Source organism: Emys orbicularis, chromosome 2, assembly GCF_028017835.1.
Source record: "Emys orbicularis isolate rEmyOrb1 chromosome 2, rEmyOrb1.hap1, whole genome shotgun sequence".
NCBI lineage: Eukaryota > Metazoa > Chordata > Testudines > Emydidae > Emys > Emys orbicularis.
This window is the reverse complement of record NC_088684.1, coordinates 183,810,799-183,835,197: the sequence shown is the minus strand read 5'-3', so window position 1 is coordinate 183,835,197 and position 24,399 is coordinate 183,810,799. Positions and strand designations below refer to the sequence as shown.

Here is a 24,399-nt window from a genome sequence, read left to right as displayed (position 1 = left end):
TAAATGTCATTAAATGAGTCCTTAACTTTTTCTGTATTTCCTTTTCTCAGTGAGGCTAGTTAATAAGTAAAAGTAGTTTGGACCCATTCTTCAGACTCTAGGGGTCTGATCCAAAGCCCCTTGAAATCAATAGAAAGCCTCCCATTGACTTCAAGCTGGTTAGGATCAAGTTATTAAATAGTCCTAATGAAGATAAGTACTGCTCACGTGGGGCCTAATTCAATAACTGTTTAAGCATGAGCTTAAATCCATCCCTACTCAGCAAAGCATGTGTTTAAAGTTAAGTATGTGCTTAAGTGCTTTGCTGAGTAGGGATGGAGAGCTGAATTGGAGACCAGGGGGTGAATCCAACTCCCACTGAAGTAAATAAGAGTGTTTCTGGTGAATGGGCCCTTGAGTAACTGTTTCCATGGTTGGGCTCCTTGTATTCCTGTTATCTTGCTTGATACAATCAGCGAAGACACAGTCCAGAATTTCTGACATCACATTTTCTGCCCTGGTGATAAAGCTCTGAACTAAGAAATCACACTGTGGTACTTAGTGAATAAATTAGTGCAGTTTCTTAGATAAGCCAGGATGATTTTGTATAAACAGATTCATTTTAAGTTCCGGTTGGGAAAGAAAATACTGAAAAAGTACACAATTTAAATGGGTTTAAGTCAAATGTAATTTGTACAGTTTGCTAGATTGCATGACTGGTTCATTACATTAATGTACCAGAAATTAAAACAGTTAAATTAACTTAGTTTTCACTGTTCAACTTGCAAATAGTCATACAAAACAAACCCATAAATAAATAAACCCTAAAAAAAATTCTTTACAGTGCCAATGTTGTTTAAAAAAAAAATCAAATCTCTCTCTTAAAAACCAAAATAACCTTTAAAAGATTAGTTTACTTAAAATGCAGTTGTACTCTGAAATTAATTCTGTTAAAATGACATAACATTCTATGTTCATTATCTCTTGCTGATTTCCATATCAAGTGTACTCGGTCTCTAAATGAGTGGATGTTTTTTTTCTAACTGCGAACCTAGCCTGGATCTGAGAGCCAAGCTGGGTCCTCTCACCCTCACTCACCATCTCCATTAAAAGACTCTGCAGGATAAACTATGTTCTCAGTGACACCTGTGCAATGCCATTATCTTCATATCATGGCCAAGGTGATCTCTATACTGTCTCAGCTGCCTTCAGTGGGTTTGCACAGTTATAATTAACTGGCAACCAATAAAAAATTCTGCTGATTACACACACACACCGGAATAGAATCCTACTCCCTCTTTCTGAGCTGTGTTGGCGCTGCAGGGTTAACAGCTGTATAACATAGTAAAACTTTATTTTTGTCACTTAAGTCAGCAGATGCAATTGTGAATACACACAGGAAGCAGATCTGCTGCTTAAGAAAGTACCATCTCTCCACAGGTACCCTTTACAGAAGAACTACATCTTAAATATAATAATTCATAATGAAATCTGTTGCTGAATTACTCTCACAAAAGTTGTTCAAATTTAAGATGGGTTTCTGAGCAGTTGGACGACACTTTCATAATGAAACCACACTGAGAATCTGAAAACCAGGCAAATTTTGACTGGTTTTGTTTGCTGTAACAAGTCCCATACTCTATTCACAAACATTTAACGAGAGCCTAGTTTGAATATTCAGTACTCTCAAGCACACTCCTCGTGTCTTGCTGGAGAGGATGGTGGAATTTTGTATTTCATTTGAAACCATGTAAGATGGAAGAGGGGTTGATGATTTCAGCCTGGACGCAGGCAAATCTGGATAGATTAGGCTGACTTCTGTTCCACATGACATGAACTCCAAAGTCAAAGCTCAGGGTTAAGTGAGTCCACATGACCTGAAACAAGCAAAAAAGCAGAGGCCTCGGCCGTTTCAAGAGACAGCAAGATTAAAAGGTGTGACCTGTGAGGTCACCTCCACAGAGAAACCTCCAATATATTCTTCCATTAGTAGAGACACCACACCATGCTTCCCCACCCAACCCCACTCACTCTTGCATTCACATGCACACTGTGCCCTTGAGACTCTCAGCAAATTAGCCACCACTCTATTCCTTGATGCACTTTCCTTACAGAAACAGAGGGTCCTGTGGCATCTTTAAGACTAACAGAAGTATTGGGAGCATAAGCTTTCGTGGGTAAGAACCTCACTTCTTCAGATGCAAGGGGTGAAGTGAGGTTCTTACCCACGAAAGCTTATGCTCCCAATACTTCTGTTAGACTTAAAGGTGCCACAGGACCCTCTGTTGCTTTTTACAGATTCAGACTAACACGGCTACCCCTCTGATACTTTCCTTACAGACACCCCGACCGTTGATTCTACCCCCTTTCAGACACCAGTCCCCATGTCATTTCATTCCCCGGCATCACACACACTGGTATTATCATTTCCTTCCTCTCTGCACATGAGTTCTTTCTCTTACACACTTCCCACCATTCACACTGTCCTGGGACCCTGGTAGAAAGCCAGAATGCTCCTTTTAGTTCCCTCATGGGTAAGATCAGCCTTTTCCCCAGACCCATTACAAGACTCAATATTCTTAGTTGAAATAATATAAGTAGGGATTTGAAGAATCCAATTAAAAAAATTATTTAGATACTGAAATGGCCTTGGATTCTTAATTTACAGCTTTGTAGCTGCCACTCTGTGTTTGGGGGGAAATATTGCCAAATTTATCCCAGCAGAGAGTTTTAAAAGCCAAATCAATACAATTCTGTGTTACAGGGTAGGGCTAGCTGTCACAGGGTGACACTGGCCTTTTAAGATGGAGCAGGGCCAGCATGCCTGTGGCTGGGCAACTGACACCAGCTGAGCTTTAAAAGAGAGGGCTTAGAAAGAGACCCACCCCCCAGTGAGGGGGAGCTGAATGAGTCAGGCTGAGAGCCTGGAAAGGTTCAGACTGAGGGGCCGTGGGGCTCTCACTGGGAACAGGGAGCTTTGGAGAGCTAGGACAGCCAATGCTAGCTGGGAGTGGAGGCAAATGGAACTAAAGTGGGAAAAAGCCCTGATAACTGTAGCCCTGGGCAAACTGCTGTGACAGAATACACTCATGTATTCACACCCTGCACACTACTGTAATAATCTTTTGCACAAAGTATGCCTTGTAAGGTATCATTTGAAAACTCATAATTTGCTGGTCAGTATTGATCTGGTGAAATATGTGAGGAACATTGTATGTGAAGTTATAAGATTCCCCTCTATGATGTTATTAACACATGTTCCAAACCCCACAGCCCTGCCCAGGCAGAAGTCAGGTCTGTTCTAAACAAAGGAAGGAATTTGTGCTTGCCTTAACTTGCATCTAAGCAGTAAACAGAGTCATCAAGCGGGGAGGGGAAACAAAGGAAGTTCAAACAGGTGAAAAAAAACCCAGCAGGGAATATCCTTCCACACAGACTCTGTCTCCTGGGTCTCAGCTGGAAACGTTTTTCAAGAAGGGAACTGAAACTATAAAAAGGAGGGACAAACACCCCAAGGCACCTCTGGCTCTCTCCCTGCTCATCACATTCACTGTACCTGAAAAGACAAAGGAAGCAGCCATTGGACTCTGGGGGAGTAGTCCAGCTACTGTAGTTTGGTCAGTAATCTGCTGGAGCATGTGGTGAGAAACTTTGCTCTAAATTTAATATAGTTTGTTAAGTTAGGCATTAGTAAATGTTTCATCGTTATTTTTCTTGTAACCATTTCTGACTTTTATGCCTCATTACTTAAAATCGCACTTAAAATCTCTCTCTTTGTAGTTAATAAACTTGTTTTACTGTTTTATCTAATATAGTGTGTTCAATTTGAAATGTCTGGGTAACTCCAGTTGGGGTAACAAGTTGTGTGCATATTACTTCCTTAAAGGAATAACAGACTTAACATATTTGTATTGTCCAGGAGAGGGCTGGGCAGTACACAACAGACAGTTTGTGGGGAAGATCTTGGACTGTGGGTGTGTGGGGGTCACCCTGCAGCATAACCAAGGCTGGTAAGAGCCAAGGCGTGGCTGGCTGGCTGCACCTCACAGACATAGCTGGGAATGACTTACATACTGGAGGCTACAGCAATAAGGCATTGTAAAGGGCACCCCAGGTTACAGGGCAGGAGTGATACAGCTACTTATTAGTCTAGATTGTGCTCTGGTATGGAACAGTTGCATAACTATGTTTTTGTTGATTTGACCTAAGCTGGGACAATAAAACTGTATAAAAGAGTCTGTGGGCAGGGCAGTGAGTTCTTAGCAAGCTGGGGAGAAGCCCTCCCTTGTTACAGTGGCCTTTCAAGGGGAGTAGGACACAGTCCCACCTGTGCCTAGTTGTTATCTGACTCTTGAGTTTGGGTATGGGGCAGTGGGGTTGGGTCAGCTGACCAGGTATCACATGATGGTAGCCTGGGGGCAGTGCTTCCCATAAGGAACAGCCTGCTCAGAGAAATCTGCAGGAATCCACCATCTCTAACACACTCCAATTGGATGGAGTCGGTAGGTTGGCACCAAGATCCGCCATGCAAAAGACAAGTAGTGCCCTTTTCTGTTCCAGCAGAGCAAGCTTGTTGAAAGTGGTGCTCCACTGAGTCTCATTTCGAATCAGAGAAGTAACAGCCAGGACTAATTCCCTTTTCGTGCTGTGAGTTTGGAGATAGTGGAAGAGGAATGCTCTAACTGGCTGACCAACTGGGACCAAGTTGACGGTGACCAATTTGTCCAGTGAAGGTTGTTCTAATAATTCACCTAATTCACAAGGTGTCCACAAACCAACTTTAGATACACAAATCAGTATATTTAAATCCTTATCTACCGTAGCACCATTGTCTCCAAGTGCCAGGTGAACACTGTTTTTGCTGGTTGGGCAATTATCAAACATGCTCCCAAGTGCCCCTGAAATAGTGGTTCCAGTACATGTGCTGTTGAAAGCCTCCTAATGAAGTACATACAATGTGTAAAGTAGCCCTCCCTCAACTCCTTCACACCTTACCAGGGTCCTGTGGTGCACTTGTTCACCTGATAAAATGTTCAGTGTAGCAGGGAGTCTGGGGCCAGAGTTGCTCCAGAGGCACATGGCCTTTGAGCACATGGCTTGAGCATCCCACAGAACTGCAAAGTATATAAGCTTATTTATCAGGGGCACAAACTCTGACCCTATAATGGGTCAGGTGAGGAAGAACTCTGCCAGGAAGATTTGCTGCCTCAGAGCCCTCTTCCATGGGCTTTTGAGGGGGATGGAAAGATCTGGATCTGGAGCAGCAACAGCTCCATTCAGCTGGCAGAGCAGCACACTGGTGGATGTAATCAACATCTCATTGGCAATGCTGTTAATTCATAAATGTTATATCATTCCAACTTCCTGCATGGCTAGTATGCATTTAATGGTGCATTAATTTCTGTCAAAAATGGCCCCATTTTCAGAAACCAATCAGTTTAAGGTTTGTCTACACACATACTTTGTACCTCTTTAACTATATCATTTTGAACCAGGCATAGTTAAAGCAGTAAAACCTCCTAATGTGGATGCAGTTATACTGATAGAAAGGTGCTTATACCACTATAGCCTCGTCCCACAAAACAGGGGCAGTACCAATTTAACTCCTTGGGTAAACAATCACACCCTTAACCAAATTAGGGGAAAAACAGTGTGTAGACCAGGCCTAAGTAAAGTGGGGGGAAAAAATTACACTATCCCTAGGAACACCCACTGTATGTCGTACATAGAAAAACATCTCTGTTTTTAAAGTCAATGTCAGGATAAAATACCTCCAGGGTATACTGGGAGACTATATTATGCTGTGCATGAGGAAACAGTTTGCAAGCTATACTTACTTCTAATTGATTCTGAAACAAAATCAAAATCCTGTCAACACATTTTTCTGTACTTTAGGGGAAAAATTAGCAATCACAAGGGTTGGAATAGGAAATATTGTAACAGAAACCTCACAGAAGCCATGCTGCATTTTTTTGTTCAACTGCTTGCATAGACTGACTGACTGTAAATTTAGATAGGCTGAGGCTTAACCCTCTCAGAGCTGGTTACAAATATTTAGTATAATGTGAATTATTCCTGATTTTTGCCATTTGCACATGTTCAGTAGAGGTGTGACAGTGACTTGACGATTCCATCTGCATTGATCACGTTCCAGCCTCTAGCAATTTCTTGCAATTGCTTCTCCTTACGCCAGGGCGGAGGCTGTAGAACTGGACACTGGTCCGGAGGGCAGGGAGACTGTCTGTCCTGTGCTCTCAGTGCTTTTCCTGCTAGTGCCCAGATACCATGAAGAAGAAAGCTGCTTGATTCAAATTAAAAGGGGTGAGGAGAAAAGTGGGAACCAGACACATGGACGGCTAGGGGCACAGAAGAAGAGCATAGAAAGGGCTATGCCTGTGACACTATATAAATAATAATAATGAAATATATCATCCTGTGCCAAGCATCTAACTCTATGACTAATCTAGCGGTTGTTCAGTTATGGAATTCAAATTAATTGCCAGATCCTGTAACCAAGCATTCAACAGCAGAGCCAGAAAACTGTGAATCCTGATTAATTTGCATCAACCGTGAAATTTGAGAATAATAGAAAGTATGCTCTTCATTGAGAAAACCTGAAATGCAATAGCTCCCCTTCTTTGATGCTGTCTGTTTCCTTGCCTGTGACAAATCTCATGCCAGAGTAATTACTGAAATTCTGTTACATTTAATAGACTTACTATTTGGGTTTGGAACTCCAGAAACAATATCTTTGTTGTCTGGAACAATTACTCCATAATTAGAGTGGTGATGGTGATGCCGGTGGTGGTGGTGGTGATGCCTTCCAGACATTTTTGTGGTAAATGGTGCTCCACCATTTTCTTCAATGTTGAACTGATGAAGGTCAGTGTTGTTCAAGGGGTAGCTGTGAAACAAATTCAATTCAAATTAGAATCTTTTAAAGTGACAAAGCAATTATGTCTTTTTTGGGAATTTAAACTGCTTTTCTTGGACAATGTCGAGTTTTCAAGAAGGTTCTTTAATTTTTGTAAGCTAAGTACTCCACCCATTTAAGATTAATTCATTTCAATTTAACTAAAAAAAACCCAAAAAACAAAACCCCCAAACCGGCACAGATTCTAACCTAACACTTTGTACCAATGGGAGGCCTGAATGCACAGCAAGATGGTAAGATTTTCATTTGTGAATTATTTTCTGTTTTAAATGCGAATGATGCTTCCCTAAAAAAAAAAAATATTACATGACTCAAATTTAAATGATATGTGGTCTGGAGCATAGATCTAAGGAAACATCAAAACCCATCAGATGGGGATTTGCATTTTCATTTGTGGTAGGAGAATGCCCAGGTCACACCACAGCAATTCATCCTCAGTGTGGTTTGACTTATTGAGAGAATCTAGACAATGGGATCAGAGTAATTTCATACTACTGAGGTTGAATGAGCCTCTGGCAAAATGGTGACAATGCTCTTTGGAAAAGTTTGACACATACTGGAAATAATAAAATTCTGAAAAAAAGTATCTTTAGTTGAGCATTTACTTGTGCCAACAATGAAATCACGTTTGTGCTGGTAAATACAGTACAAATAAATTTTGTACATATAAATATTTTTGTAAGAGAATAACAGCATGCAACAATTGTGCATGCAGAAATGAAGACCAGGTTGAGATCTTAGTGAAAGTTTGTCCTTAATTCTATATCAGTATTGACTCAGATACTAACATACACTTTATTCAATAATTGTATAGGTACTATATAAAGTTATTACTTGAAATGGCTAAAGCAGATGTTGATTGCGTCTTAATTCCAGTAACCAAAAAACAGTAAGTGCTTTATACCATCTATGCAGATTAGTGCAAATAAAGTTTCTTCTTCATGGAATATTATACATTTTAAAATATTTGAAAAAGTATTCTGTATCATTTTATAAATGTATTAATATTCAAAATTGTAGCAGTTTTTGGAACACTAAATTAAAAAAGAAGAGAATTTCCAGCCTTTTTAGAACATATGAAGAGATACCATTTATCCACCTGCTGGCAGCTTACAACTAAAGAGAGAAAAACCTGAAAACTGAAGAATTAGAAGGAAAAATGAGCAGATTATTTCTAACTAGACTGCATACTATATAGAAAAAAACTTTGTTCACTGCAAACTGTCCACCCTCCCAAAGCAAAATTAACCAGTCATTTGCAAACAAACATTGTATTATTTCAAAAGCTGTGTCCAAGTGCATAACTTTGTACCTCTCCAATAACAATGGCCTTCTTAATACACTTTTCTAACTGTATGGGAGGCTCTGGCTGGTGGTAACTGACCAGCACTTCAATGTCAAAAGTTGGTTCATTGGGGAGGAGGTGGACCGCTGCATGTTTAAGGACAGTTGGAAGCCTCTTCTCACAAAGCAAGACATTGGAACGGACTGCCAGTAACGGCACCGTAGCTACCCCACTTTTCTTAAGTGACCAGGATAAACATGGCTCAGATCTACAAGTGGTAAGTCTTGAGGAGCCCAGAAGATGAGAAATATTCTCCTTAGAAACCAAACCAAATGCAAACAGTAGATGACAAACCATCTGGAGCCTGTAGTTCTCAAACTCCAAAGGTTTGGAGAAAATAACCTGACACTAGTCTCTCATTTAGCAAGACCACCTTCAACATCTTCAACACAGCAATCAACTGAAGGCAGTATTTATGGAACAAATCAGTCCAGGATAATGAGACTGCGCACTAAATGAGAGTTCACGTAGACAATCTTTTTGAGGTGTCTACGACTGAGGACAATTAACTTTTTTGTCTTATGTTATAGCTCTTTTGTACATACAAATGAATGTTCTGTAGAAAAGATCAGATTCCAGGTGACTTCTCTGCCGTCCTTTGTATAATTCAACTGTTTCAAGACACAGAGATCACCATTAAACCAGAGTATGGTAAAGGATCATAGAGCTGAGGATCCCCTTTAAAAAAATGATAATAGCTGCAGGTGAGCAGATAGACACACACTGGTTGGAAGAGGCAACCCAGTTGTCCATCAACATCAATGAGACCATAAAACTTCATAAGTCAAGTCTCAGAGGTTGATATGGATGTGAAATAGCTGCCGTATTGAAATGGAAATTATTTGAGTAACTGAACTATCTAAATCAGTTTTGCAATCAGATTGAGCATATCCCTAGCTCTGTGGAAATATTTATGGACTATCTGGGTAAAGGACTCAACCTTACAGGTAAAACCCAGGGAAGTCCATCATGTCAAGGAAGTAAAGAGTTAGCTCAACAAAGATTTTGTTCACGTGAATGTTGAAGTCCCCATGGGCAATGAACTATAAGGAATCCAATAGGAGTGCAAACACCAGCTCAGCAACCTGAGATGTGAAATCCCCCATTTAACTTGGTGGTCTACTCTTCACAAAAGAACCATAAACTTCTATCCTTCTTCAGGGTCAAAAATGACTGACAGATATTCAAACTCACCCTCATGGCTGGTTCCCCGTGTACATTTGCAGGATAGGACAATAATCACAACCCGCCCTCACCCCCATATGAGGTTCTGTGGGAGTTCTTCATGAGACTAGTGAGTCAGAGAACAAGTGGGACTGCAGCTTCTGACCTAGTGAACTGGCTTTACATATGACAGACTTGGAAATACCCAATCCAAAATCTCAAGCCTGAGGAATCCAAATTACCCATTCCATGTCACCTACAGTGTTTCATTTAAAGGCATTTGGAAGCCTTAATATTACATTTCCAACACACATCAAGGCAAAACTTCTACAGTACAGACAAACTCCACCTCTCCATGGTTTGGTGTGCTCTAGCACAGGTACCTCACTGGGTCTTCTCTGTTCTTCATGGTCTTTATTTTAACCCAGAGAATTGAAACATTATATTTCTCTACTCTTCTGCTCAATGACTTCTCCTCTTTCCTTTCCCTCTCTCTCCTGGATACATCTTGCCTGTTTGAACTGACATTGCTGTTATGTTTTCCCCCCAGCAATGTAATGCCAACCAAAACAAAGTTTTGATCACGTCATAAGGCCTCTAGTTTTTTCATTGTTATAGACACCTAGTTTTTTGTATGAGTAAACTTCCATATTTTCTCCTCCTGTATTTCTCTTTTGGCCTTCCTAGTATGCCAAAATTCCACCTTGATTTTAATCTCTTAAAAGATAATTTTGCTACCCTACATCCTTTCCTCTTATTGCATCTTTCTTTGATGCTCTGCCTGTTTACCTTTCTGCAACTTTTCCCTTTGCTGTAACACTCCACCTGTTCTCCTACTTTAGTGTCTCCCTGACAAGCCCTACTAGCTTACTACATAATAGATTACTTGAACATTGAGAAAAGAGGTAGTGCAGTACTGCCCACACTCTAAAGGAGAAAGACTAATGCTTCATTCTAAATCAGTCCATTGCCAACTCTTGGGCCACCAGCTGACCCTCATTATTCTACTAGCTGTATTTTCCACAAAGCTGGTAGAAGTCCAAAATTCAGATACGTAGACCTTGACCTCAAACTATTTTAATTTTACCAAAAAAGGGAGCATACAAACAAAGTAGTAGGACAGATGACGCAATACACATTTTTCAACTTCTTCGCCCCCTTTCATTAACCCTATTTCCATTGCTACTTCTAAAGCCTAGCACTTTATCAGTCAAACATTACTTATAACATGCCACTTATTCAATTAAAACTTTTACATTTTCCTGCCATCCAGCCCTCCCCCTCCACTGTCTTATCACCACTTCAAGACATCATTGCCTCCATCCTCACACAGAGCAACCCTTAGCTTCTGACCTGATGTCTTTCCATCCCATCCTCCCAGCAATCATCCCAATTCAACTGGGAAATTCTCCCACCCTCTTACTGAGGATTTCACAAGAATGGTCTTAGTCAATATCACAGAGATGGACTGTGAAGGCTCCCTTTCACCCATGGTGTCTGCTGCAGTCCAGGTGCTTCCCAGGGGGTCTAAAGCAGTAATTGGGAGGTGACTGGTGGGCCTCTGCCTCCACATGGTTTTGAGGACTCTAGGAACCCAGTGTCTCAGAACAGTGTTGTGTTGTGCTCTAGGGGTGAGAGCGGGAAGGGATGCATGGACTACTCTGGCCATGGGAATGCTAGTACATTCAGTGGGTCTAGGTTGTCCCCCCCGACAGGTGGATGGTGATTTAGAAATAAAGGCTTCTAGATTGGGGAGTGATATTTTGTTTGACTTTCAACAAATGTCACACCTGCATCCATTTCTGTAAGAGTGTTCCCTCCTAACTAAGCACTGTAACCTCTTCATATTTAAAAAGGCTTAGCATTTCAAATGCATGTCTACATAGCCCCCTCCATCCTCCCATCCAAAGCCTGCAGAATGCCTTATTTGGCGATTTGCAGCTTGCTGATGTCTTTCTACAGCATCAGGTCTACACAGTATTCTTTGAACTGAATGTGCTGGGAATCCCCTGCCACCCACCTAGCTCTATTAGGAGATATCTCACCTATCACTTTGTCACAATAATACCTTTCGAAACTCAAGAAGAGTTTTAACCGTGCTCCCTAAGGAGAGTCAGTGCTGGTATAAGCATACCTGTTTGATTGTTTGAGGGGAAGGTTTTCAAAAAAGCACAAATGAGAGTTAGGCATAAATGGGAGTCAATCTCCCTTTGACTTTCAGTGGATCTTGGGGCCTAACTTTCACTTGTGTCTTAAATCTCCCTCTTAACCTCCAAGATATCATGGGGTTCTTTACAATAGGTCATTTCACACAGGGTTGGTGCGTGCAAAGGGAGTTGCTGCGTGGCCCTGTAGGCTCTCATGAGATATATATGGTAACAGGGGACATCAAACTGTGTCCCAACATAATGGAACATCTCCCTGGGTTGTGAAAGAGAGATCTCCTTGGATTCACCTTTATTTCCTATTCAGGTGCTGCTACATTTCTGTAATTTAGAAATTTTAATTTTCTTTACTGTATTTGGTTAAAAGCAACCCTAAACCATACAGTAAATCACTTATGGTCCATTTTCTCTGTTAACACTTGCATTTAAAAATTTTCAATTTTCAATCTTCTAATTTTCTCCCAAAATTTCATGAAAAGCTCAAACCCCTTAATTTTAGTTAAGGTTTGTAACTTGCTTTAACCATGTAAAGCACCCGATACATGCAAAGTATTACTATAGGCTGTAAAGCTCAGAATGTGACACTAAGTGTGCACGAGAATAGCTATAAGGCAAACAAGCATTTATGATTTCTTTGTGGATAGGAATGAGGAAGAAATCAGCTAGGAGAGAGTGAACCTGGTTTGTAAAAATACTGGCTAACTACCACATCTGGTACACGGGCTGGAGCAGATTATCTGGAAAGGGCTTTATTGCATGCAAACATATAACAAAAGGGATGGTCATAGAGCAGATGGGGGATAAAGAGGTGTGGAATCTGACACCTAGCATGGGAGTCAGGGACATGCTCCAGGGAGAAAGAAAGTGCATCACAAGGCCTACATGCTCTGTGGTGTGGTGTAGATGAAGGTATGAAAGCTCCGCCATATCCATCCATACTAGAAAAATTAGGAAATCATATTGCAGGTGTGAAGCAACTGAAGCTGGTCCAGAGGAGCCCATTTCATTTCTAAAGACATCTCTAGAGGGTGGATGACTAAGTGGACTTTAACTGAGAAGAAATTTCTAGAACCGTACATAGGAATGATTAGTTCTTCCGATGAGCTACCCTAAACTCACAAGTTTAAAACCAGAAAGAAGATGTACTGCAATTATTGTTGAGTCACTCTAAGGTTTGATCAGGTGTTTCTAAATCCAGGATCATAAAAGGGTTGGGGATCCTCTCTCAGAGGCATAAGGAACCAGGGGGCAAAAACCTAAAGGCCCTACAGAGAAATCCAAGACACAGTCAAGCTAAGGTTGAACTTTTTATAACTGTGTTAGACCAGCATTTCCTACTGCCAACTGAATTCAATGGCTGCTCCTTTCAGTTCTTCAGGGGGACATGACTGAGCAACAAAACATTTTGTGGGCAAAAATGTGGCTTTTAAATATAATCACTTTTTTTTAAAACTACTCTTCAAATTACTTAAAACTTTTTTTTAGCAAGTGACTACAATTTTTAAAAAGTGCTCCTTTTCTGGACCTTTCTTCTAGTAATTCAAAAATTAGCTTTATAATAAAAATAAAAATGGGGAGGTTTTTTAGAACAGTAGCTCAAAGCTTCAGACCCTAACAAATAGGAAAAACAAAATGCAAAAAATACAGAAAACAGAATGTACAAAGTATGGCAAGTTCAAAAAAGCCTAACAAATTTGGGAACGAAAATATGGTTGACAAGGCCAATGTAATTTTGAGACTGTTTCTGAATGATCTCTTGGTAGGATTATCACCTCAACCTTCTTTCTTTAAAAGGTAAAGGGGTCCTTCTAATCTCTCGGTGAATAAATCATACAGTGAAGTGGTTCTTCAACAGTGGTCCACAGAACAATCCCTTGGGGGTCTGCAAAGTGCTTGCAGGTCACATGCTGCTTGGGAGAACCATTGTTAGTGAGACTTCTGACTATGAGAGAAAGCGTTTTGAGTCTATTGAGATGACTCAAACAGCAAATCACTAAGGGAAGATGAGCTGTCACCACAAAGTATGCTGCAGGGAGCAGCAGGTTGCTCAGAGTTGAGAGAACTAATGTACTTCAAACACAACCAAAAGGAAAAGATGTGCAGCTGGTCAGAGAGCTAGGAGAGTAGAAGCATTCTCCATATGTCTTCTCTCCAAGTCCGGTCCTCTGAAGTCCTTTAGAACAGTGGTTCTTAACCTGGGGTCCATGCACCCCCTGGGGGTGCGAGATGCCCTTTCTGGGCGTGCGAGACATGCCAGATTTTTTTTAGAAGGTAAATCATCGAAAACACAAATTAAGCACAGGCACATAAGTACAATTACTTTCTTTCATCAAATCTATGTAACATTATACATTTTTCAACGATTACTGTAATATACAAACAAAAAATATATCTAGGTTTAAAGAACTGACCTACTTCAATAATTTTTGATAAGGGGTGTGAGAACATATTTTGAGAACCAAGGGGTGCAGGCTGCAGTAAAGGTTAAGAACCACTACTTTAGAACATACATCGTCAAGTTGATTTTGATCAGTGTGAACATACGATAATGCAGATTTAAAAAGACTTTCTCTCACACAAACAATGCAATGCTGCAAGGTGCTGAGCATCTTCAAATGCCACTAACTCCAAAGGGTTGAACTAACAGTGTATTTTTAATTATAAAGAATTTACCAGATCTGTGAACTGGGATGGAGAAAAAAAATCTAAAGAGGATTACATACTGTAAATTAATATAAAAGTTTGTTAATGGAGCTCTATTTACATTTTCTATGTATTAATATTTATTCAGTGATAAGTATGCTAGGGGCCTTTCAGGCAGGTATGATGAGATCCTTGCCCTGAAGAGCTTAAAGAACACATTCAGAAATATCCCAGGGCTAGCTGTTAAGGAACAATTTGTTTTTATTTGAAAGAACTATCAAGGGTCAGACTTCTAAAACTGGATTGCAAAGGTGTGCCAGTAACTGATACAGGATTTGGCCTGCAGAACCTTTATTACGGGGGATGAGCCATGTGAAGGAAGGAACCCAACTTGACTCTCAGAACTCAGGTTAGGTTGGTATTTTGGGGGGGGGGCGGGGGGGAAGGAACAGGTCAGGCAGAAAGGAAAACTTAGCACCTATGCTATGGAAATCTTTGAGAAACATTCAATATGGAAGCCCACAATGCCCATCACTTTTCAGAATACAATGGCACTTGAGAGAACAATGGGAGCTGCTGGGCTCTGAGCTCTTTTGAAAACCTGGCTCCTTGCGATTGTTGTCTCTCTCAGAATTTGACTACTTTTCAAGGTATCTCTAGGGATGGGAATGCAACAAACAATATACACTGATGGAGAGGTATATTTGTTCTGTCCCTTTCCCCGACCCTGTGTCTATCTTTCCTATTTAGACTGTAAACTCAGTCACTAAAGGGACAGGGACTATGTTTTTCTATGTTTGTACAGTGGCACAATGGGCCCCCTCCCCTTCTTGGTTGGCCCCTAGATACTACCATTATAAGCACGAAAAATAAAAATGGAGTTGTATTTTTCAAGTGCAGCCATTTCACTCTTAAAACAGAAATAAATGTGATGCAAACATGCTATTTACACAAAAAACTTCTGAGTTCCAGCAATCCCAAGCTTTCATCCTCATGATGTGGAACAAGTGCAGTGAACACATGGGCAAGTTCCTACATCTAACCAGCAAAGCTAGCTCAGGTTAACCTCTCAAAATGAGGTTCTTTAGTTGCTATTGTTTTATGGCAGAAGCAAGTATTCCAGCATGCCCTGGCCTTTGAAGAATCCACACAGACACTTACCAAAAAAAAAAAAAAAAAGGGAGGGGGGAGAGCAATTTTCTGTTTCCTGGCTAACCGTCAGCACTAATGGTGCTGCAGCAATAGCAATAACCTATAAATATTGCTCTCCTCAGCTCCCCACTTTATAAAGCAAAAGGAAAACAGACTACTTTGCACTGTTCTTGGAGCCTGATCCAAAGCCCATCAACGTTGTCTTCCCGTGGACTTTGAATTAGGTCCTCAGTGAGCCTGTGCTGCAGTGGTCCTTATTCAAGCCAGGTGGTTCCTGGGGGAATAGCACTGACCTGGCTTCCTGCTGGATCAAGGACATGAAACTTCTGAATAACTCTTTTATTTAAAAACAAAAAACAAACAAAAAAAAACCTCCCCCCCCCCCCAAAAAAAAAAAAGAAAAGAAATGCAGAGCGAAGTCAGCCTGCCTCTCCCCACTGCAGGGAAACTCTCCCACACACTCTGATTATGTTTTTCTACCCCACTTGGGAGTCCATATGCCGAAAATCAAGTCATATCAGCATCTTCATTTTTCCTGTCTTAGTCAGCTTACTTGTTGGCACCAGTGGCTACATTTACCAAATTATTTGCAAGCTCTTATACTACTATTTCTACAAGATGGAAGAGAGCTCTTCTGGTGCACTGGTTTAGGATCTGAAAGACAAAAGACATGTTACAACTTACCTGCCATACTAGATGCTCCACCTGATTCTATAGCCTTTGAGCAAGCAATCCTTGAACTTGATAAGTCTGCATTTCGGCCCACTGATACATGTTTTGGCAGAACTCTATTTCTGTCAGAGTGAACACCCCAGACTGACAGCTGTGCAATTGCATTACATGATATAGTCCTTACACTTTTAGTCTGCACTTCAGCTGACAAAGTGATTCATGATTAAGTAATTGAAAAGAGAAAACTCACAGGTTAAGTAATCCATGCTAAGAAGGGTTAATTCAAAGGGATGCCTCCTTCCCCAATACTAGAACCTGTTTCTACAGCCCAGTCTCAGGGCCAGGCCAATATTCTGATGCTGCAATGGGCCATAAACCTGGCCCAAGTCACAGACCTGGCATTACAACACCTCCTGGAGTCCCTGGTGTAGGAGGGATGTCCGGGGAAGAGGGAGACTGGTACTTTGGTGTTTTTCTATCTAGTAATTGCTGCATTACAAAATAGGCTGCACTGAATTGTGCTGGGACTGAACTGGCCACATATCCCTCAGTACTGGGGGAGATGGGGGATGGGAGGAGTACAGAAAGATGGCATAAAGACACCTTAGCCCCAATCCCTCTTGAAAGCATCAACTGGTGCTCCAGCACATCTGAGAATCTCCCCACTATATACTACTAGAACACGAACCAATGTAATTTTGGATTCCTGGTGTGATGTCTGTTCATCAAATAGCATCTCTAATTTGCAGAAAAGACAGTTTTGTCACCATTTGTGATCATGCAATTTCCAATTCTTGAAAGAGACAAGGTAGGTGAGGTAATATATTTTATTGGACCAACTTCAGTTATTGGACAAAACAAGCTAACTCTTCTTCAGATCTTACTGGGATATGAGAGAGAGAAGGTATTTTATTGGACAAACTTGGACCTGAAGAAGAGTTTTGTGAAGCTCGAAAGCTTGTCTCTTCCACCAATGGAAATTGGTCCAATAAAACATAATACTTCACCTTGTCTCTCTCATTTCCTGGGACCTACATAGCTACAACATTTCTAATTCTTGTGGAATCAGGAGAGGATAAGTCTTCAAAAAGTTTTTCTAAAAAGTACCTACAACTACTACAAAGGAAATTATAATTTTTTAAATTAAACTTTTAAAAATTAGGATGAAGAACATTTTCAGAAATTAAACATACAGTACAATGGGCATCCTGGAAAACTTGCTTTGTTAGCATTCAGTAGGTGGCGGCATCTGTTTATTTAGGACAACTGGAAAGATTTCAAAAGTAACTTTTGTCACATAGAACAATTGTGTATTTTACTATTTGGAACACAACTGAGAACTACTTTAAATAAATAAACGGTGGCATTCTCATGGGAAATCCTGGCAGGAAACCTATACAACATGGCATAAGAACATTTATTTCAATAGATAATGGACCTAAATTATTTTATGAAATGTAATGCAAAACTGTGATATCAAAAGAGGTTTCCTACAGTGGCTTGCAAATAGGATCCAGTCTGAAATCCTCACAGCCAGAGATTTTCAAAAGTTATTATAAAGTAATTTTTAAACTAAAGGAGTTACCTTTAGCAGTCAAATTCACCAAACATTTTCAGAAGAGTAAGCAATAGAATTTTGCTTTGAAACATGAAGGTTTCTGCCTTGCTAAGAAGTAAAAGTGGTGAGTTGCATTTCTAGCATTCAAAGGTTGGTATCACTGATTTATTAGCTAACTATACTTTCTAAATAGTAGGGGTGCCAATTTTAGAAAAAACAACCCCCAAAGTGTACTTTAAATTAAAATACATATTCAAAAGGTATCAGAGTAGCAGCCATGTTAGTCTGTATCCGCAAAAAGAACAGGAGTACTTGTGGCACCTTAGAGACTCAAATAAATTTGTTAGTCTCTAAGGTGCCACAAGTACTCCCATTCAAAAGGTAGAGTCTCTTCCTAGTTCACTGCAGTGGCAGAAGTCAGAGCAGCATCACTGGAGAGAAAGGTTAAATGCAAAATGTCAGACTTTGGGCTTGTCTTCACTATGGGGGTAAGTCGACCTAAGTTATGCTACTCCAGCTATGTGAATAACGTAACTGGAGTCGACATAGCTTAGGTCGACGTACCCCGGTAGCTTCACGGTGCTGAGTCGACGGGAGACGCTCTCCACTCAACTTCCCTTACTCTTCTTGGAGAGCTGGAGTACCGGGGTCGACCGGAGAGCGCTTTGCTGTCGATTTTGCGGGTCTTCACTAGACCTGTTAAACCAATCCCTGCTGCATCGATTGCAGCAGCGTCAATCTCCCTGTAGTGGAGACCAGCCCTTTACCTTTTTAGTGCTCCCCAAAGGAAACAACTGTGGATGGAGCAAAGGGGAGCAGGAGACGACCTGCCCCTATTGCTTGCAATACCAACCCTCCTTACCCCTGAATCTCACTGCTGTTATAGGTATTCAGGACCACTGAGTAGTGAGGGGTGGACATGCCATAAAAAAAAGTAACTGAGAGTATCTGAGGTGCTTCTAAATAGAAGGAATAAGATAAGTGCTTTCCCATTTGGTACCAGGCATGAAAATTGCTATATACAAATAATCGTAAAGGGCAAAATTCACCCTTATGCAGAGATCTAGCACAAGGCTTATGCACCACTTAAATCTTCAACATAGGGCTAATGTGGTACTTTAAGGGGAGATCTTTCGCTCTAAATGTCTTCAGCCCCGTATACAACAACAACAAAAAATACTGCACAGAAAAGCAATACTGACTATAAACAATATTTATAGAAATCAAATGAAGTTCCATAACAAAATCATGAATCATGAAGTGATGAATACTCAGTTGAAGACTATACATATTATATTGGCACTTTCACATTGCAGTGAACTGTACATTCAAGTATTTCCAGTGGATTCCAATGAAAATCTTGGGCCTGATTTATCACTGGGTTACTCCAGGTGCCACCATTGTAGCAACAGCGTGACCCGAGCGTAAAACTGGAGTAACACAGTGGTGTATCATTCCCCTAACTTCCACAAAAATTGCATTAATATCTTTTAAACAGATAAATAATAATATATCCAAAACAAATCCAGAAGCTTGAGAATGTTTATTTGTACTTAGCACATACAAGGAAGATCAAAACAAATATTAATGATAGCATTTGTAAACAAATATACTTTACAAAGTTATATACTATCAAATTTGCTCTGAAAAAATGCAGGGTTATCCCTATTTACAAATGGATGTTTATTAAAATCAAGTTAAAAAAACCTACCAGTTTAAGATATCCCAAATATAAAGATATTACTTATTCCAGCAAACTTCAAAAGATCAGTTGTAAGGCCAAATTAATAAGAAAATATGAATAAAGATGGCGCTACGACTTTCTAATTAAAATATAGGCAAGTGATCAAAATACCAGTCACGCCTATGTAAGGGCCTGAGTTTGTAAAGTGTACATCCAACTTCGCAGAAGTCTAACATCTTTTTTATTTAATCAGGACCCCCGTTTCCCCTTCCCTCAAGTACTACATTGATTACAAGCTACCTCTTGAATCACCCTCTTGGAGAAACATTTTCACAAGGTAGTTTTATGTTTCCTCATGGTTTACATTCACAATTTCATTAAAAAAAAAAAAACAGAAAAAAGACAGCAGCACCCATTATTAAGGCATTATTTTTTTTAAACATTCCTTGTGTTCATAGCAGCAAATACTACCTTTAGGCATAGTATGCAATTTCTCATTGGTTTAATGAATACATCTGAGTAGTAATAGAGTAATCTATTAAGTTTAACATTATAGTGTTTTCCCTATACTTGTGTTTAAAGTTATATAAACACCTGTAATTTTATTTTGTGGGAAAAAAACCTTTGATTATGTCAACAGGATCCCTTTATCACTGGCCATTTAAGTCATTTTTAATTACAAAAATGAGTTTTGATTCTGTTTTTCATTTGTTTCACATCTCCTGTTCTTGTATCAGTTAAGAAACTAAATTTCTGATCCTTCATTTTTTAATTGGGTTCATAAATTAAACAAGCTGATAAAATAATTAGATGTGGTGTGTAATATTTTAAAGAAACATGCCCAGAGTTGCACAAAAATATGATAAATTTAACAATTTACAAAAATTTCAGAACTTGAGCCACAGTGAACTCTGACCAGTTTTCACAAAACTTATCAGATTTTTACAAAAATATTGAAAATACTTCTTTCAAGATTGTCTAGGAACACTAACTAAACAACAAGATGGCCCTACAGATTAAGACACACACTTTTTACACAATATACTTTTAACATAATGCACAGACAGACAATGCTTATGGAATGTAATGATCATCTAAGATGGTAGGTGAAATTAGGATGACCCAGTTTCTCAAAGTGTTGTCATGAGTTTATCTTGATACACCATACTTTGGATTCCTCCTAAATTCTTCTGGTTCTGATCTTGGATATACTGTAAATTGCGGTCCTCTCCACTTGTGGTTGGTTTCCAATATGGCCTGTCATCATGGTAGGGTGGCCTGTACCATTTGCACAGTTATTGGTTAGTGAGAGATGGAAGTAAATTTTACAATTATGAATGATATACAGTAATATGAGTTTATCAGATAGGCTCTAAAATGTACATGAAAAATGATGGCGAGTGAACAGCCATGGAAGGGAGTAGTGGATAGAACCATGGGCTTGATGTAAAGTCCACTGAAGCCACTGGGAGTCTTTCCATTGACTTCAATGCACTTTGGATTAGATCACGTGCACAGCACTTTTAGAATCTTTTCTTTCAAATGTTAAAAATAAAAATAATCATGCTTGAAAGCCACTGAATTTCCAGGGGAAAAGATTTAACTGCAGCAAGGCTAAGTGGCTTTGTCAAATGAGCAATAAATGCAGAATCATGCAAAAAGTTGAGCTAATGGAAGTACTATTTCCCAAAGGCTTAAAAATTAAAAACACGATAACATTAATGAAGCAATCAATCATCCACCCATAAATACTGCCATTTGCTCAACTCTGATGGAGTTAGTTACATATTCATCTTGTTAAACCCAACAAAACTTCTAGTTCCTGCAGCTAGAATACAAGTTTGTGTACAAATATACTCTGAACCCTGTAAAACCACTAGGAAGAAAAATACGTTTTCCCTAGCATACTGGTATAGGTAACTACTACCATCACCAAACTCTCCCAAGCTTTCTGAAGGTACTATGTACCAAATCACCATAAATTATTTCAAGAAGCAGTTGTTTTAAGCAACATGATGAAAAGTGAATAAAAATAATTGCGTAATGCCAGACATACTTCTGTATTAATACATTGAAATTGCGCTAATTTTTTGAAACATTCTTTCTTTGTACGCTACCAAAGTAGGCTGAAAACAGTGAATCTAAAATCGAAAGCCAAGTTTTTATTTTACTTGAAGAGAACGTCAATAATAAATCTAAAAATTACAAACGACCACTAACCTCAGTTAGATCTTGGAAGAAAATTCAATCCTACAAGATTTTAATTGAGTAACAGCAGAACAGTTTTACTGAGGAGCTTTTATAGAGATAAGACGGAAAGTGACTCTGCACCTTCTTATTTTGGAGTTTACATTATTTACAAAACAGAACAAAACGGCCTCCCCTTATCTCTTGTCCCACCTCAAGCCCAATTCTGCAAACCCAGCTGTGGGAGTTATATGAAACCAAGGCTTGATCCTGCCAGGGGCTGAGCACTCTGACACAAACCCTACCCAACCTCTTAAACCCATGCTCTAACGTTTATCACATGAGTAGTCCCGTTCACTTCAATGAGACTACTCACATGCTTCAAATGAAAGCATGTGTTTAAATGCTTTGCTGGATTGGGGCCAGACTGCTCAGCACCTTTCAGGACTCATCTGAAGAGGGCCTGCAGGATTGGTCTGTTATGTATCTCTTGCAAGCTTAGCTTTGCAAAAGCCATTTTTCAGATTTTCCTGTAGCTCTTTGCAATGACCTTAATCTTCACTGAGGAAAAAAAAGTTCTCTTACAAACTTTTTAACACACTGCTCTGCTTATCTCAACATTACTCTGCCTAAAGAAAAGTTTTAGGCTTTAAAAATATCAGAATTAACAAGACTGATATCATAAATGGAAATTCCTTTTAGAAAAAACCCTTAAATGGTTACAAAATCTCTGTAGAGGCAACTATTCCCTGGTAACAGGAAACTGGAGATTTTAGAGTTCATTCAGTGTTAAAATCAACAGGAGAGATTTTGAACAGTAATTTTATGTCAGATTCATTACATATTTTAAAGTTTTTTTCCCCATAAATGTAGTTTTGTTTTTATCTTAACATTTATTTTATTACCAGACTCTCTAGGAATTTTGAGATGGAGATAAGTAATCTGCAGATCCACCTGAGAAATATTGAGTCTTCCATCGCTATGCCCTTTCCCTGCTTCTTCAGTCCTATAATCTCAGACCAGACTATCCTTTCTTTCACCTTACAGCCTACCCTCACCACTAGTGCTCACCTACACTCAGCACTAAACTCCACCCACCCTGTGATGGAATTATCTTATCTAAGAATACTAAGAGGAAGAGGCAGGAAGATGGGATAGATGAGAACAGCAATATTACGCACTCACGGTGGTGCAAGTTATATACGTCAAAGTCCTAGACACTGTCTGGCAATAAAATAATACAAGTCAAAAAGAATTATATTTACCGAGGAAAAAAGCACATAAAACATACTGATTTCAGTTTAGACTGAGTTTCTTCCAGTCTTGTTTTCACTTAATTCTTGTCTGATAGCACTAAAATTTAAGTCTTGATGTAGTGAGATCAGCCATATTCATAGCTATATAGATACTGAATTTTCAAGTGGTAGTTTTAAAATGTTCTTTTTATGTGATTTTTTAAAAAATCTACCAATCTATTAATACAATGTTCAATAGGAAAGCACTATAATTTTCCATTTAAGTTTTTGCAGTACAGGAAAACGGTTGCCGCATATTACGAATCTGTACGTTGTTGATTTAAGCCCACCCTAAAAGGACATGCTCCACTGTCTTCTGAGATTAAATGCTAATCAAAGTAAAATTAATTTTACTAAAAATATTAAGCACCTTACTGCCAGACACACAACCTACAGAAATTAATTCAAAAGGAAAATTTAATCCTAAAATTTTGTTTTGAATAATAAATTAAAAATAAATCTAAGCAAACTATCAAGTTCCTTTTAATAAATTTAATAGACTTAGAATATGTCAAAGCAAAAACTGAAGTGATTAACATACATCACCTCATAGTCTCATCACAGTTCTAATCCAACAGGTTGTTTAAAATAAAGAAGAAAAAAATGATTCTTCCCATACAATGAAGAGAGCTTACCTTACGTTCACAGGAGTATGAGGGTGCCAGTGTGGTGGACCAGGATGTATATTAGGGTGATACTGTGGCTGGAAGTAAAATATTAGCTTTGATTATGTCATTGTATCACTTCTTAATCGGATTGCATTTGATTAATTTTCTATGGAGCTCTTTTTAAAGTGAAGAGTTGTCCTCAATTACATCATCCTCATGTTACAATTGCCTGCATTGTTACTGCAATTTCATACTTTCACTACCAGTCGTACCAAAAAATGATTAAGGACCTGCCTTATAAATATACCAAATATCACAATTGCAGCTGTTGAAAGATGTGAGCATGAACTACTACCATGGAACCTACAGCTTCGTCCATACTTGGAGCTAGGGGTGTAATTCCAGCTCTTGTGCTAAAAATAATGCAGCAGCTGTGATAGCACAGGCAGCGGCACAAGTCCAGAGTAGGTAGCCACAGGGTTCAGGCGAGTTTGTACTCAACATGGCTAGCCCATGTCGCCATTCGCTTCTGCCCATGCTACACAACTATTTTTAGTATCAGGGGGTAGCCGTGTTAGTCTGTATCTACAAAAACAACAAGGAGTCTGGTGGCACCTTAAAGACTAACAGATTTATTTGGGCATGAGCGACCAAAGGAACTATAACTGATTTAATGAGCCATTCGCAGTTTCACTGTACCGGCCGTGTGTACTTAGACATGCATGGCTTAATCTTTGAGACAAGACTATTTTTAGTGTGCTGGTTAATTACAACATGTCTACACAAGTGGAGACTCACAGCTCCCAGTTTCAAGTGTAGACATAATCCAAGGGACACTGTTATGCATAGAACAGTTCTCTACAGTGTAGTCTGTCATAGTTTGAAGATAGCAGTCAACCAGGGATATCAGCACCACCTAGGGATTTGAAAGGCAAGATTCAGCCTCTCTCCCATGTTGCTCAACATGTGCATAGAGCAGGGGTGGGAAAACTATGCCCCGCGGGCCGGATCCG

General features: G+C 39.5%; 1 protein-coding gene across 1 annotated transcript in view; it reads right to left on the bottom strand.

Annotated features, from left to right (window-relative positions):
* The window catches only part of EPB41L4B (erythrocyte membrane protein band 4.1 like 4B), a 263,118-nt gene that overhangs the window by 94,325 nt on the left and 144,394 nt on the right, over positions 1–24,399 (bottom strand). The window contains 2 exon segments of the mRNA XM_065399132.1: positions 6,684–6,883; positions 23,414–23,481. Coding sequence (XP_065255204.1) covers positions 6,684–6,883; positions 23,414–23,481 — 268 coding nt within the window.